General features: G+C 26.8%; 2 protein-coding genes across 3 annotated transcripts in view; both read left to right on the top strand.

The window, feature by feature from the left end:
* Positions 1-10,959, top strand: part of LOC107457201 (karyopherin alpha1) — a 29,929-nt gene extending 18,970 nt beyond the window's left edge. For both annotated transcript variants that reach the window (XM_043052585.2, XM_043052584.2), the window contains exon 13: positions 647-10,959. In XM_043052585.2, the coding sequence (XP_042908519.1) occupies positions 647-840 (194 nt within the window). In that variant the 3' untranslated portion in view covers positions 841-10,959. The remainder of the gene's footprint in view (positions 1-646) is intronic.
* Positions 10,960-15,261: 4,302 nt separating this feature from the next.
* LOC107457207 (organic cation transporter protein) overlaps positions 15,262-17,253 on the top strand; it is a 64,894-nt gene continuing 62,902 nt past the window's right edge. Inside the window, exon 1 of the mRNA XM_071185930.1 lies at positions 15,262-15,645. Within this exon, the coding sequence (XP_071042031.1) occupies positions 15,575-15,645 (71 nt within the window). The 5' untranslated portion in view covers positions 15,262-15,574. The remainder of the gene's footprint in view (positions 15,646-17,253) is intronic.

The raw sequence follows: 17,253 nt of genomic DNA, 5'->3' as shown, positions 1-17,253 counted from the left end.
ATCATGAAATATTTAAATGTTAAATTAAGGAATCATCCACTAAAATTTGTTTTTGTATAAAAATGTTAAGTGGCATATTAAAATTTTGTTTTACTTTTAAGATTATTGAAACCCTATTTTAAAATTGTTATTTGATTAAGGAAGTCTTGTACTAAATTAATTGATGTTTTTTTTTTTAATGCAGCAGTTTTACAATAATTTTCCGTGCTTTGATTTCAAACTATTATGAGTTGTTCAGTAATGATAAAATTATGCTGGAAATTGTTAAAACTGTGTGTTCTAAACAAAGTAATTCAAAAAAAAAAAGGAAAATTTTATTATTCTTTTGTGGTGAAATTTGCTTATAATTACACATATGTAAAACAAATTATAATTTATTTATTTTTTTAGTTTGTATTTTTTAAAAGTGGTTAGGAGTATACATACTGTTCTAAAATAATGTCCTTGAAAATTGTTTCTTTTTTGACCCATTACAAAGTCTAAGTGGTGCAAGGACATTTCTAGTCATGGTTTGCTATGTAGTTATCAATCTAACTACCTCTAAATATGTCATAACATTTATGGTATTTCCTGTAGACAACTTTTGTTAGTTTAATTTATTATAGTTTACCACATTCAGTATTATTTATGTCAATTCATTTTTTAGGTTTGGACAAGATAGAATTCCTACAATCACATGAAAACATGGAAATCTACCAGAAAGCTTTTGACATGATAGAGCATTATTTCGGCCTGGATGAAGAAGATTCACATCTAGCTCCTCAAGTTGATCCAGCTAATCAACAGTTTCAGTTCAATGCTCCAGATCAAAATATGCCCATGGGAGGCTATAGCTTTTAAAATTATTAAATTAATTTCATATTAAATTATAAAAAGAAACTGCTGTAGCGAAATTTCTTTAATTCAATCATTTGCTGAAACATATGTTTTATTACTCTCTGAGAAACTTACAGTATGAACATGTCAGTCTCAAACCAAAAAGAAATAACTCAGCTTCTTTTATGATGATCAGTTTTTATAATGCCAGGAAAGCTTTTCGTTGAGGAATAATAGAGTTCCGATTGTTGAGGAAATATGAGAGTTATGAAATCCACATTGACTTTATTTTCTTTGTAAAAATGACTATGATGACATTCTCTTTTTTTTTTTTCAAGTGAATCTTTTTCTTGGCGTTTAATGTGATATTATATTAAAACATTTTTGTTGTCTAACAAATAAATGTTTAATTTAAATGGCTAAAAACGTGTATATACTTTATCAATTTGCCCTCGGTGGTAAGTTGAGATAACCAAATAAAATAAACTTTAAAATGATAGTATCAATATATATAAGTTTACTAAATAAAATCAACTTGAAATTGGTTATGCCAGTTCAGTTATTATATAATAAAATAAGCTTTAAATTGATTTTGTCAATTTTAGTTTATACGAATAAAGTAAGCTTCAAATTGGTAATGTCAATTTTAATTCAGATTAATGAAATATGTAAGCTATAAATTTGTAACTTTTTAATTGTTAGTACTAATTCACAAATTTACATAATTAGCTTTGAATAATTGGCTAGACCTACTTGCAAATATAAGTTCAAGTATATAAAGGAAGTACGCTTTGAATTAGCTACTTATTATTTGATTACACCTACTTGTGTATGATACACATATAAATAAAACTTCTTTAATAATTTAAAAGATTTTGAAAAAAGAAAGTTTTCACCTTAAAGATTTGCTCTGAAGACTACTTTAGGAACATAATACTGTCCATTTATAAAGGCAACATAATTTTAATAACAATGCCTCAAAGCCTAAGCTCAGTAAAGACTATCACTAATAATATAACCTGATTTTTTTTAATAGATATGCTTGAATTTTAATTTTTATACTAAAATTGTGTTTTATTTTTAAACCTCTGTGCATATATATTTAAATTTTTTGAAATGATTGGGTAGATAGTTGCTGGAAACTCCATTATAATTTTTCTGTTCTATTTCTAAATGTTTCTGTGTATTTTATTTTGTTTCAATTTGAGAAGATTTTTTAACTTTTTCTGTGATGTTGTATATATGGAATTTATTGTATTTGTATTGTAAATTACAGAAGTTTTTGCTTCATTCCGGTCTATAATTATTGTAGCAACCGGTTTGATCAATGGGAATATCTTTATAAATTGTGCAGAAAACTAGGGATGCATTCATCGATTCATTCTAAGTTGAGATTTAGGAAACGCTTTGTATGCTATTCTGCGTCGATAAAGAAAATAAAGAAAGATGTTAAAATTTTGTGGTTTGGTATTTAAAAAAAACATTCAGTATGCGGTTTGCCTCTTAGGAATTAGTATAAGAATTATACCTCCACCACAAGCAATAAAACAGGCAAAAAATAACACAATATTTTGGATCATTTAAGGTTTTATAATTTTGTATCTTTTTTGAAAATAATTTAATTCTGGTAAAAAAATTTCTGGGTGAGATCAATTAAAAAAAAGTAACAATTTCTAACTATGTGTCTTTTCTAAAAACAATGTATTTTTCAGTTCAAATCAAAATTTAGTTCTTTTTTTTTTCCTTGCAGAAAAAGATCTAAAATTTGGAAATACAAAGTTTTTTTATTTTTTTAATAGTTACGTCTTTTGTTTGTTGAAGACTGTTCAATTTGGAATTTTTCACAAGCCTTATTATGTTTCCCTTTTCACAGTTAAGAAAAAATCATTTTAATTTTGTCTAAATTCCATGATTCTTATATTATTATTCATAAAAGCTTATTTTTATTATTATTTTTGTCTTTTTTTTCTCTTTTTTTTCCAAAATTTTATATTAGGGTGTCAAATTTTATTTACCACCAATTATTTACACAAAATCTCAAAATATATTAAAAAAATAACAATTTCTTCAAAATTTGTTAACCATTTCTCTAACAACATTTCTTCACAAGGCAGAAGGCTCTCTTTTTACCATGTCAGTTTCTTGAAAGTGGCAGAATAGTAACAAAGTTCATAGTTCTTGTTTCCTAAATTTGCTGCGATTATTTTTGCTGTGGTTTCTTGCATGGGAAAAGTCTGCAAGTTCCCAGTGGCATCCCTGTAGTCTGTGGTTGAGTTACTGTGTGCAGTTAAACTATTTTCATAACACATACACGCACACACAACACTACACAGATAACAAGGTACACAACATGAACATGCTACTTTGACACAACACGAAACACATAACAGACAAAATGTCTCACTCTTTTTCTAAAGTTGATGGAATAGTCCTTCACAAGAGATAAATATATTTTAAATCGATTATTTTTGAGATAATAATCATGCTTAGTCGTAGTATACAATGTCCAGTTGGGTTTGTTGTGTCGAATTTCTGTAAGTTTTTAATTCTATTTAATGTGCTTAGAAACTTGCAAAGTGTTTTATTTAAAAAGGAAAAAAAATGTGCAATTATAATTTCTAATTTATTCTTTTTGTGTAATTTTTTCTATGTTTTGTTTCTAAAGATATAGAAAAATTGTAAAAAAAACTTTTTTTTATCGTGCAATTATAATCTATTTATAAACTAATCATTTATTAAGGTATCCGACTAGGTTTGGCACTATACCTTATTGAAAATAGCCTTAATTAAAATTTTCAGCAGGGATTCTAACATAAATTTAAAGTGAATTTTATCAAATATTTTTTCAAAATAAAAGCAAATTTGAGAATGTAAACTAAAATTATTTAATGAACCAACAGCTCTACTACAAATTATGATTCATAAATATCTAAATAAATTTTTTCTAGATCAATTGCATGATTATCCTGTAATTCTTTTTATTATAATATGTGTTAGCGTAAAGAGATTTTCTCAAAATCAATGTTTTTCTAGAAATACATTTATAGTATACAATCGCTGTTCTGTTTCATTTGTCAGGAACAACTGCAACTTCGATTCTAATGATCAGATAACACAAAATTTAAAAAAAATTGAGAAAGCTAATGAACTAAAGTTTAAATATAGACTATGAAAAAATAGTCGAAATTGCCGATTTCCACCCAGTTGGATACTTTAAAAATTATTTTACTCTACCATTTAATTAAGTTTTTGACCAGTTTTTTTTAAATTTAAATTATTATCTGACCTTAGCTATGTCAACTAACCTTATTAGTCGCCCCATGAAACAATTTTACTGAAATATTGTTTGTTAGCAAATTTACACACAAAATAGATTTGTTTTTTAAAACATTTTTAAGTTTTTTTTTTATGTTTCATGCTTTTTTTTTCCTGTGAGGAAGGGCACTCTTAAATTGATTATATGTGTAGGAAAATTTCAGTGCAATCTTACTTCAGATCAATTATAGAGGATTAAGAAAATCAGGGGTTGTAAGGGTACGATATAACAGTTTGTCAACCATATGAATTTCAATAAAAATTTACATGAAATTTGGCACTATACACCCAAGATAATTATACTCCTGTTTTATGTAAAGCTCTTGGATGTATTTAACTTAAAAACTTTTCATTACATATACCACTTCCTGTATAAAAATTGCCAAAACAGATTAGTTGAGTAGCTATATTTTCCCCTTGATCTGGTGGTTTGGTATTAACTAATAACCGGTAAAAAATAATTTGTAAACATTAGAAATTTTATCTGTTTTACTATCTTAAATTTGGCATAGTATAAATAGTAAATTCTGTGATTTGTAAAAAAAGTTCTCAGTTCTGTTAATATTATTTTAGTTCTAGGAATAAGATCTTTATTTTAATTATAAAATTACTTGCATTTACTCGTATATTATTAGTTCTAATCCACCATAAGTTTTAATTTTCAGGATCACTCACAAAAAGTTCTGAAGTATGTTCTTAAAAAATAATTATTTAATTAAGACAATACAATGTAGGGAGCTAAACAAACTTTCACATCCTTTAGACTTTATATTCTTGTTATACTGGTGTATAAAAACATGTTAAATGAAAGTTTTCTAACATGTACCAAAATTAACACATGTGTTTTAATGTCCTTATTGCTTTTGTTGAAAAATTCAATCAACCCTCTACCTGTGTATGCATCATTTTTGATTATTAAATCCAGTTTTTAAAGATTATGTATGATTTGAATTTTTATTTATATATATTTTTTGTAATTTCTAGCTATTGTATATTTAGTTTTTAATTTGTCCATACACATATACTTCTATTGTATATGTGCAATTACAATTTAGAATGATATTAAAAAGCTACCTCTTTAATTTTTTTTCTTTTTGCTAATGCATGGCTATATAATGTCTTTTAATTTGAGAAAATATGTTATTTTGATTATTATAATACTGATGCAAGAAATGTATTCTAAATCTTTAATATTCATATAACATTTTGTCATGTGTAATACTTTTGTTTTTATAAAATAATTATTTTTCTGATATAAACTTAAGTAAAATTAACAATCACTCTTAAAAATTTAAAATACATAATTGATTTTTGATTTTATCTGAAGAAAACGTTTTAATTTCTTAATACTTTATCAATTATTTTTAGAATTAATGCATTCCTTAAAAAGGTTTTATTGCTAAATTTTACTTGTTAATTTTTACTTTTTATTTCTCCTTCATAAAATATTTTTATCCTGATGTTCCTCCATAAATATGCGGATTTTCAGACAATATAAACATTAGATTTTTTTCCAAATAGTGTTTTTCCAACTCTTATCCCTTTGGCACAGAATTTTTTAAAACATATTTATCATCCTTTTTTCATTATTTCATAATAATTTAAATCAAAATAAGTGAAAAGTATTTAGCATTTTAATAATATAAAATAGAACAGGAAACGCTGGCTTCTTTAGGGATTAAAGGTAAAATCTTACGAATATAACTAACTTCCAAACAAATTTGCACTTATTTACAGTATTTTTGATCTAAGAAAAAGTTATTCATCCGTGAAATTTCTTTAATTTACAAAATCAATTGATAAATTTTTGAATAGGAATAAAAAATAAAATAAAATTTAAAAAAAATAAATTTTTCTTTAATTTTTTGTTTCCGTATAAATATAATTCTGATAGTCTAACATATTTTTTTAATAACTATTAGAGTGCTCTTTATGTTTAAAAAACATCAAAATATATTTGTAGGTCTAAGGGCTATTCGAATTAAGTCTCTGTTTAAAGTAAGATGATCACATTATTTTTTTCTACATTCATTCAACCTTTTTTTTTTCTGTGGTGCTTTTAAAATTGTCCTGAATTTCACTAGGTAATTAAAGCCCTTACTTATAATTTCTGCAGGTAAAATCAGTGATTAAAATTAACTAATTATACTGATCTTTTTTTAAAGAAGTATAAAACAATATTTGTTGAATGCTGTGAACTTTTAGTATTGTAAAACTTTGCTGAAAAATAATCTGCATATTTGCTGCTTACCATAAATTTTAAATTATAAAATTGTCAAAATTAAATTATTTGCTGGCTAATAGACCTGAAAATTTAAATTTTTAGCTAGTAGCCAGTGGCCCCTAAAGACTTAATAGCCACTTTTTTCTCAAACTCAATCGCTCGGTGACCAGTATCCGTAGGTCCTTTTGTTTTAGGTAGCTACTTTTTGCATTTTTTTTTTTTTTGCTTAGATTAAATTTTATTTTTTATTCATATTAAAAATATTCTGTATCCATAGGTCCTTTTTATTTAACTTGCTACTTTTTGCAGTTATTTTTTGCTTAGAATAAATTTTATTTTTAATTCATGTTAGAAATAATCTGTATCCATAGGTCCTTTTCATTTAACTTGCTACTTTTTGCAGTTATTTTTTGCTTAGAATAAATTTTATTTTTAATTCATGTTAGAAATAATCTGTAGCTGTAAGAAGTTAATTAAACAAAATATATATATGTATATTAATTTGTGGAGAAATAATTTTTTTATACACACTGACTTGAAAGAATTTTCTGTGAAAATATTTAGGGAGCAAAATACACTTAATGTATGCATTACAACTTTGAAATATGTGAATTGTTAAAGAACTCTGCATCCATTTAAAACTTACCACCACAAAATAATGGATTCTGAAGGATCAAAATTTTGAATGGACACATTGGGAATTTTAATAGAAAACTGTCACCACTTTTTTTTTTCCGTTGTTGCTGGCTCGCTGTGTGGCAAGTGATTATTTTCAGGTTTCCTAGCTACCATGTTTTCAGTTGTGGTACTTTAAATGTTTATCGAAACGGTTTATTAATTTTCTTTCAGATAGCTTTTGTACCTTGACGTGTTCAATGTGTTTTACCAAGAGGGTTGATTGTTTTTAAGGGAAACTGAATCTTCTGATAAAAAAAAAATTGTGTGACTGTGATACTTTTTCTGAAGTTCTTGTGTATAGTAAATATGTATAACAACTTGTATTTTACAATCCTTTTCATCATGTCTTCATTCTTTTAAAGGGAGAAAAAAAAAAGAAAATGAATGTCTAAATGTATTATTTATTGCACTTAATTAACTGAGAAGTCATTAGTGCCATTAAACTTCTAATCTAGTCACAGAAGACAGTGCCTTCTTATGTTAACAGTGTTGTTCCTGGCGGCAGAAAGAGGGTAAAACAGATTTCAAGTGTTTAATGATGAGGCTTGTACTGGAATGGTGTTTGCTTGTGCAGTAAAACTCATTTTAAAAGTTTCATGATAAAAGTTTTCCATTTCTTAATACTTAGGTCCTTTGCTTCCTTATGGCAATGTTCCGATGTCTCGTTTTCTCTACATTTCCCCCCCAAGACATTTTTCTAAAACAGATGTGAAGGTTAAAAAATAAAAACTGTCTAGAACTTTTTCCTAGCATCCATAGTTTTTTTTGTTGCTACAGTGACTTTTTGTTCTAAAAGCTTTTGTTCTATTTTTTTGACTTAAAATATTTTTTAAAAAATAGTAAAGGTATGTTAATTCGAAGTTTTTATTTACATTATAATTTATTAATGAGTTATACTTATTAAATTTTAACTTGATATTAACAGACTTAAATACCTGTTTATTGTTTGGTATAACTCCTTGCTCTGGTGCCTCATTTTTCTAATACTGGTGTGAAGGTTAAAAATAAGAAACTGCTCTGAACTTTTTCTAAGAATTTAATTGTGTGTTTTTTTTCCCCATCTGAAGAAAAATTACATAGTTGAAAAGTAAGTTTTTCTCTGATCTGTTTTTATTTTTATCACTTAAAAACTCTCTTAAATTATATTTTTATATTCTGGCAGCTATAATTGAAATTTCTAATTGGTTTTGCATTTTATGAACCTGTTATAATTTTAATTGTTAAAGACAATAATTTTTTAAAAACGAAAAAACCTTATATGTGAAATAAAGTTTTTTTCTTCTTCCATTTAACAAATCCTTCTGATTGCATTAAAATAAAAGTGGATTTAATGTGTCTCACCTAACAACATTTCTATATATCTAAACTTGAAGTCTAGCTTTATTTCTGTTTAATTACTCTTTCATAAAAGGATTTTTTAAAAAATCTTTTCACATCCAGTACAAGCCTTGCTTAATAACTGAGCTTATATGAAATCATCCAAATTATTCTGTCTTAGCATTTGCCTTACTCTAAATACTTTTTGTCCAGGGAGGGAAAAAAAAGACATTTCTATTTTTGTTATAATATTAAATATAAATGTCAAAAGTAAGATTTTTTTTTTTTTTAATGACCAGTAACTGTCTTTTTACTTCAAAAAAAAAAACTTTTAAAGATCTATTTAAATTGTTAAATTTCAAAATCACTTTATTTATACTTTAAAAAAAATTCAAAAGATTATGTACCTTGGACTTCCTATTCATTTATTTTTGTGCAATTCTAATTTTATTTCTGTAAAAGATTAGTTTATATATAACCAAAATCGTAACTGCTTTTTTGTTTCTTAATTTAATAGATTGAGATAGGTACTAAATTCATTTTAAGTGTTATAATGATGAAAGTAAGGTATATTTGTAATCAATTACTTTTACTGATTCAGTATTTTTAATTCATTGTTATTTATTTGAAGTGGTACATGTTAAACCCTGCCAAACCCACAAAAAAATAATTCACAGTAAAGCTTTTGCAAGTTGACCTTTCGTAGGTGAACAAGAGCAATTCAATTGCCTACTTAGAAAAGTGTTCAACTTATAATAGGAAATAAAATTGCTTTTGCTAGTTTGGTAAGTGATCATTAAAATCGACTTTGACTGGCAATCAACATAATGAGGTGGTCAACTTTACAGATTTCACTTAACACATTAGCATTGAAATGTGTTAATAAACTGTATAGCCTCTTTTATTGTTAAAAAAAACTTATATAGCTTTTCTGTTTTTCAAAATACAGTTAAATCTATGTAAGTTGACCACTTTTGATCCTCCCAATTGATGGTCCACTTAGACAAGAGGTCAACTTATAAAGAGGTGATACTATTTTTGCAAATATGGTGCTTGATTTTAGAGGGCAATTTAAACAGGTTGTCACCTTAACAGCTATATCTTAAAACTCCTTAGGTTGAATTGGCAGGATCTAATAAACATCACCTCATTTGTTTCATCGTGTTTGAAATATATTGCTAGGCCTTTATTTATTATAAAACTTAAATATGCGAAATTTTTGGCTTGCCCCATAATTTTCTTACATTGGAACCTTTTGTTTATAAAATAAACTTCGAAATAATAAATATGTATCTGAGAATCGTCTAAAATAAAAACTTGAGATAAGTGGAAGAACATGTTAAGTCGCTTTTTTTTAAAGTTTATTATAATTAATAGATTAAAGTGAGTACTCAATAATTAATAGAATAAAGTGATTTTAAAACAGGATAGGCATTCTGTTCGGAAGAAATCTGTTTCTTCCGTGACTGGTGAAACTGGATAAAATTTTAGAAACTAAAGATGATCAATACAATTTAGCAATAAGTAATACAAGAACGCTTAATATTAAGCAAGCTGAACTTCATATTTTTATGCAGAATTTTAAAATCTATTTATTATTTAAGAATCAGTTTAATTATTCATACTTAACAGTATTTGATTATAAAAATTAATTTACTATTTGTAACTAAATTAAATGCGATTTGTAGTTATGTGTGTATTTTGTATGTAATTTGTTTAATAATTTCTATGTATTGAAATTTTATGATGTTTTAACAATTCTTTTTTTAATTATAAAATTAGGTTCATTTATGTAAAATATTTAAGAACTATAGATATTTTAATTTCTTAAATTCATTAAATTAATTTTTCTTTGCAATTATTGCTAAAAAGTTTTCACTTATTTAAAATGATGTAAAAGGTTTAGCTAAAAAGTTTTCACTTATTTAAAATGATGTAGATTGGAAATTATTTACAATATTTAAACTAGATTGTTATTATAATTGATTTATTATTAAATACTTCTTTTTGAAAAATAATTCTTTCTGTTTGGGGTGGAAGATACCTATTTCTGGTCCTCCTTATGTTAAAATAAATGAAATAAAAATAATTAATTTTTTTAATGAAGATAAAATTATAATAGCTAAATGATTTGTGAACAACTTTATGTTGTTTCGCTACATTTTATATCTGATTTTGTCTTAACATGCTGTTCCACTTCATTTTTAAATACATATATTTTAATACTTGTATAAGGTTGTGAAATTTGTATTCTTAACTTCTGTTTTTCCAAAATATGTTTGTTTTTAAAAATTTATTTGGTTGAATATCGTAACATATCATACAAATTGGCTGTAAGGTGTAAACTTATAAGTTATTTTTAGAATTCTCGCCTATTGCTCTATATAGAGGGAGACATTACATTTCATAACACAAACATACCTATACAGCAGCTAATATTGTTCTGCTGTTGTTGTCCACAAGACATTTGTACATAAACATTGTACACAACATGTACATAGTCAGACACTGTACACATGTATAACACAAAATAATGTGTGAAATGTTTGAAAAAAATTGTATCTGATTGAAAAAAATTTTGTTCAATAAATTCTGTGTTGAAGATTCAATATCTTTTTTCCCTTCTGCATATTACAGCACATAAAATATATGATAAAGCAATTGATGGAAATATTTATACAGCAGCTTATTCTATGTGTTAATACCTGTTTTATCCACGAGGTTGTAATTTGCATATACTTATATTTTGCGTGAAAAAATTGTCAGTGAATTTTAAGTTCTTTGATTTTTTTTTCCCCTTCATCCACTAATTTGTGGACTTTCGCCAATCAAAGATTTGTAAGGATAAAAAATTTCAGGGAGATTCGTAAATCTGAAATTTAACGTTAATCTTTATTCCTTCCATCAGGGCTGATTGTGCTCCGGAAAAAATCCGGAATTTTCGCTAATAGTGATCCGGAAGTTTCCGGTGATCGAAGGTCCGGACGTTTCAAAAAATCATTGATCAGAAGTTTCCGGAAATCAAATTTTCAAAGGTGGAACTTAAAAACACAGTTCATTTTATTCGTTTGTAAGGGAGAGCCAGAGAGATACATTATAAGCTTATATTCATGATTAATATTAATTTTTTATCAGTAAATAGTTGTTATAATCATAAACTCAAGAAAGAAAGACATATTTGTAAATTTTAATTACTTCTCCAGGTCATCATAGGTATGTGTAAAAGTTTAAATATATTTTAGGTAAACTAAGAAATATTGAGAAAAAGGGAAAAAGAAACCTTGTTTAAAATTTTTCAATTGTTCAATCAATTGTAAAAATGTTTTTTTTTTTTAACTCAAGAAATTTTCCGAAATTTTGACTTAGGCTCCCAATCAACCCTGTTCCATAACAACAAGGCTCGTAGGTATTATATTCTTATAACAAATGTTTTGTCCTGGTATTCCTGACTTATATGTCTCAACCGAACATTTTTATACAATTTATATATGAATGAAAATACGAATAGCTTCTGTCCGCCGAAAGGCAACTACTGAGTTAACATTTGAAGAACTGACCGAGATTATTTGTTTTAAAATTCCTTTTTGTTCAAAAATTTTTGCAATTTAAAAAAAATAAATTTTTTTAAAAATATTTATTTGTTGTAGAAAAAAATTCCCTTGCGATTTTCATTTTATAAGCTCGCGCTTGACTAAATACAATATACTCTTGATATCTCAAAGTTGAAGTGACGCTAAAAAAGTTTCGAGATAACTAGTTCAGAACTAAATATGTTCAAAAGAGTAGAAAAATATATTCTAAAATATTACTCATATCGTGATTACTTATATTATTATAAAAGTACAGTCATGGAACATAATAACTACTAAGAAATAGATATGTCATGATAGTCGACTATAAGTCTAAATACAACAAAGATAATTTTATTTTTAAGAGTTAATACAAAAATAATTATGCATTAGGTATATACAGGGCTGATTGTGCTCCGGAGATCAAAGGTCCAGACGTTTCAAAAAATCATTGATCACAGAAGTTTCCGGAAATCAAATTTTCAAAGGTGAAACTTAAAAACACAGTTTATATTATTTGTTTGTAAGGGAGAGCCAGAGAGATACTTTATATATGCTTATATTCATGATTAATATTAATTTTTTATCAGTAAATAGTTGTTATAATCATAAACTCAAGAAAGAAAGACATATTTGTAAATTTTAATTACTTCTCCAGGTCATCATAGGTATGTATAAAATTTTAAATATATTTTAAGTAAACTAAGAAATATTGAGAAGAAGGGAAAAAAAAACTAGCTTAATATTTTTTCAATTTAAATTTTTTTTTATTTTTAACACAAGAAATTTTCCGGAATTTCGACTTGGGCTCACAATCACCCCTGTATATAAAAAAGCAATTGGTTGACAATAAACTTAAATTGTGATTTTTCTGAATAAACTTACATTGTAATTTTTCTATTTCGAAAATGGAACATCAAGACACGCCTTTAAAAATGGAAAAAAATCCATTATAGCGATAAAAAAGAATTTTAATCAGGAATTTTTCGTAAATTTACATTTAATTATGTAAAATCGAGCTAAATTAACATTTAGTTTTTACAGATTGAAATGGGAAGAACATGGTTGCTGAAGTCATTTAGTTGATCACGTAAAAGACACAATTCTTAGAAAAAAGAAATAAGCCATGACTAAATACTTAAATGATGAAATTTTTTTTTAAATGAGATAGTCGAAAAATTTATGAATTTAGTTCGTCAATTGTTACACAGGTATTAAATTTACAAATTTGCTTAGAGTAATTAACTAATGTCGATAGTATTAGTAGGTAGTAATTAGTTGTCAGATATTAATAATAATTAGATGTTTCCTTTTCTTTTTTTTACCAGTTTTTTAAATTTTTCTGGAATTGGTATTCCTTGTATTACTACAAACGACCTTGCCTGTAAAAAATAAAGTGGTAGCGCTATGCATGAAATGAAAAGAACAAGGTTGCAGAAGGCATTTAGTTAATCATATAAAATAATTGAACCAATACAAAGTACTTAAATGTTGAAAAAAAAATTACCTAAAACGTAATAAATATGTTTTTAAAGGGAAAAAAATATCCTAAAATTTAAAAGATTCAATAAGAGAAAAAATCCTAGCCTTAGTTGTTAGTATTGCTACAGGTGAATTACACTAAGGCACAAAATTTTGTTCCATTCAAGCAAATACTTCAAATCTGAAATTCGTTTTGCTGCTAAAACTACAGATTCTTTAAAAATTACATTATTAATCTTTTTTTTGTCGAAATGGACAAGTTTAAAACGTTATATATGAAAGAGAGTTAAGGCACATCATCAGGATTAAAATTGCTTAGAAATCTACTCCCGGAAACGCTGTCATACGTGGCCAGGGGCGTTTCCCCTTTTTTAACCTGTTCAGCAGCACCACTAGCGGCGCATGACGGCATTTCCGGACATGGATGCCTATGCAAGTCTGATGATGTGTCCTAACTCCTTTAGAATTTTCTCGCAACATTTACGCGGTATATATAACCTTTTTAAACTTATATATTTCAACAAAAATATACTAAAAATGTCATTTATGAAATAAGCAACTGTAGCTTGGAAAGAGAAATCGATTGCTGAATTGAAATAAGTGATATGAATGTATCTAAGATCTGTTAAAAAAATTTATGCAAAGGAGAAAAAAATTATTCTCTAGCGTTAAAAACAACCTTGCTCGTCAAAAATAATGGAAATAATAAAGGATGATAATGCTTGTATGAAAATTGTTGCGTCATGCTTGAGATAAGAGTATTAGATCACTTCATAATAATGAAGTTAAATGTTTAGATAGAGTTAGGTTTTATTATGTTGAAAAAAAAATTAATTTATAACTAACTTTTATTTAATAGTGGCTTGCTAAGTGAGTATGCTCTGAACTTACTTCTAGATTAGATAAACATAGATGATAACTAAAAAAAAGCTAATTTTATGAAAAATGAAGAAAAAAAATCTATTATCTTCTTATTTTTATGCAAATGTATGCGGAAATTATTCTATTGTAGAAATTTATTAATTCCAAAACTTCAGTATTCAGTTTGTTTGAAAATCATATTTCATTCTTCCTAAAATATTTTGCTTAAGAAAAAATCCTAATAAAAAAATTTGCTTTTTTCATATTTGATCGTTGTTCCGATGTTTACCAAATTGCAGCTGTGTGAACATAACTACTATAAAATAATTCCTAGGCTATTAGTGTTAAATATATAACAATCTCTCCGTAAATTCTGCTTCCAGGTCGAAACATTGTTCAGTTATTGAGATTCATTTAATTTAAAATGAAGATTGCAAGAAATGTTTTTTGTAAAAACGTTTTTCTTTTCTGTAACTTAATTCTAGGCTTAGTCATTTATTCCATTTTTTAGAACTATTGTGTAAAATTCAGCTTAGATATAAAAAAAAAATTTATTTATAATTTTTAAGTACCAAACTTAGCAACTTTTGCTGCATATATGTAAGGTTAAGTTAAAATTGTACAGTAATAAATTCTGACAGTTATGAGAATTTTAAAATAAAATTGCAAGAATTTTTTTTTATTATTATTATTATAATATTTTTTTTTTTTGTAAAATATGTTCTATAACTGCCGATTTATGTGCTTATTAACTGCCGATTGCTCTCTAACTGACGAACTGCTAATTTCGAAACGTTTTTTGTGGCTAGTATTTATTCTAAAAAATGTTAACTTCGATTTCACGCGCTGTTTACATGTTTCTTGCGCTTTGACATTACGACAATCATAGTTGTTACGAAAAAATGATGCCATCGCTACAACTGAACTAATACACCTGATTTAATTTTCGATCGTTTTCTTAGAAAAACTAATGTTTGCAAAAGATTTTTTTGTTAATAGATTTAGTTTATTGTGTACTGCTGAAGGAAAGTAAGAATCTGTGATTATGAACTTTAGTTTTAAGGCTTAGTGATTTTGTGAAGTAAATTAGTTGTTCGCTTTTCGAAAAATGAGTCATTTTAGATTAATTTAGAAACTAGGTTGCTCAAAGACAGAAAAAGAATAAGTGTCGAATTTTCTTTACAGGCTTACTCATCCTTGACGGTGGCCGCGAGTGTTTCTGTAACGTAGTTTGATACACTTAAAAGAAAGAAAAAAATGGTTTTGTTTGTTTTCAATCTGGGTACAAATGTAACCATAATAACGGAGTAAAATGGATAACAGTAGCGATGATAGTGAAGTAAGAGTTGGACTTTTACAATATGAAGAAGATACGGAAAATGGGTACGTACTGTTTCTAATGGCAATTAGAGAGAAAATTGCCCCTTTTACAAAAAAAAATCTGGTAGAAAAAATCTAGTAGGTAAATTCTGTGAAATTAAATGAAATTTAAAGTTTATGTTCTCCTTTTTCTAGTGTCGAAGGATTTTTTAAACCAGTTTTTTTTATTGCTGAAATAACTGAGGGATTCAGTGCAAGAACAAGAGTAATTTAAAAACATCATAGCTTTATTAAAATTTACTCATTGTCTACAGGCGAGGACTGACTTTACACTTGTGTTTCAAAGATTTCTACATTTTATATATATATATATAGAAACTCATTTTAAGAACATCATAAGCGCAGAGTAAAGTTTTGGTATGTTAGAAGCACCATTATATGTTTAACATAGTTTTTTTTCTTGAAATTCTGAATCTATGTTATTTAGAATTTTAAATGTTTTTTTTTTTTTTTTGCGAAATTTTTTTTCTAAATTGTTTCTTTTTTCAAACGTTATATTTCGCTTTGCTGCTCTATGACTTAGAAACATAATATTATGAAGGTGTGTCAAAAATAAGCAAGGAGTTAGAAAGAACATAAGAAAATACAATTTGATTATTAGTTTTATTTTTTTTATATACGCCGTTAACAACTAACTTAATTTTGAGTTTACGACTACAAATGTTTAACTCCGTATAATATTGAATAATTACCTTATAATTTTGAACTCAATCCAGAAGACAAGAGAATTGGATCAGTACCCAGAGGTATTGATTTGTTGTGAGAACTTAGAGGACTTTGTGACCACGGCAGATTTAACATGCACCAGTCACCATTTTATACATGGGTATTCTTCGGCCGGCTGGATTCGAAATCCCATTCTCACAAACACGAGTTCAACGCCCTGCCAACCAGGCTATCCCGGCCAAATTATTAGTTTATTTTTATATATTGAACAGCCAACCCAATTTCGAGTTTACGACTACTTATGTTCAACTTCTTCTAATTTCTTCTAATTTTACTTCTAATTTTAAACTCAATTCAGAACACAAGGGAACTCCAGGATCAAGTATTGGAAGAAATTTTCGTCTTGGAGGGGGGCGTTTTGATGGAACTAACCAGCATTTAAGTTACATTATGAGGAAAACCACAAAAGCTTTCCACTGTCAGTCTGACAACAAGGGGACCTATGATCCGTCTACCACTGAGGATATTTTACTTCGGCACAGAGGCTGGTGTAAGCCGGGTGTAGAATTCGTATCGACCAGTCAACACTAGGATTCGAACTCAGTGCCCTTGAGTCCACTGAGTAATGACTCTGCAGGAGGTACCAATTTTATTGATTTGCCAAATTTTAGTCATTTTCAAAATGTAAATAGAAATTCAATCGTATTTTTTGTAGAATAAAAAGATGGAAATAAACTGCTTTTCCTCTTAATCTGCAATGATTAATCAGAAGCAACCATGAGGGTTAGTGTGCAAAATGAACAGGGGGTGTAGCTTTCTAGTTTTTTAAATACTTGTTTAATTATTAGTTTTTAACATGCATACTTTAAAAAATTAAGAAATACATTTTTCAACATTAAGAAATAATAATTAAAAGCTGTCATCAGCTGGAATAGAACCTGCGAT

This window comes from Parasteatoda tepidariorum, chromosome 9, assembly GCF_043381705.1.
Source record: "Parasteatoda tepidariorum isolate YZ-2023 chromosome 9, CAS_Ptep_4.0, whole genome shotgun sequence".
Classification (NCBI taxonomy): Eukaryota; Metazoa; Arthropoda; class Arachnida; order Araneae; family Theridiidae; genus Parasteatoda; species Parasteatoda tepidariorum.
Note: the sequence above shows the minus strand (reverse complement) of the source record. Positions and strands in the feature narration are given on the sequence as shown.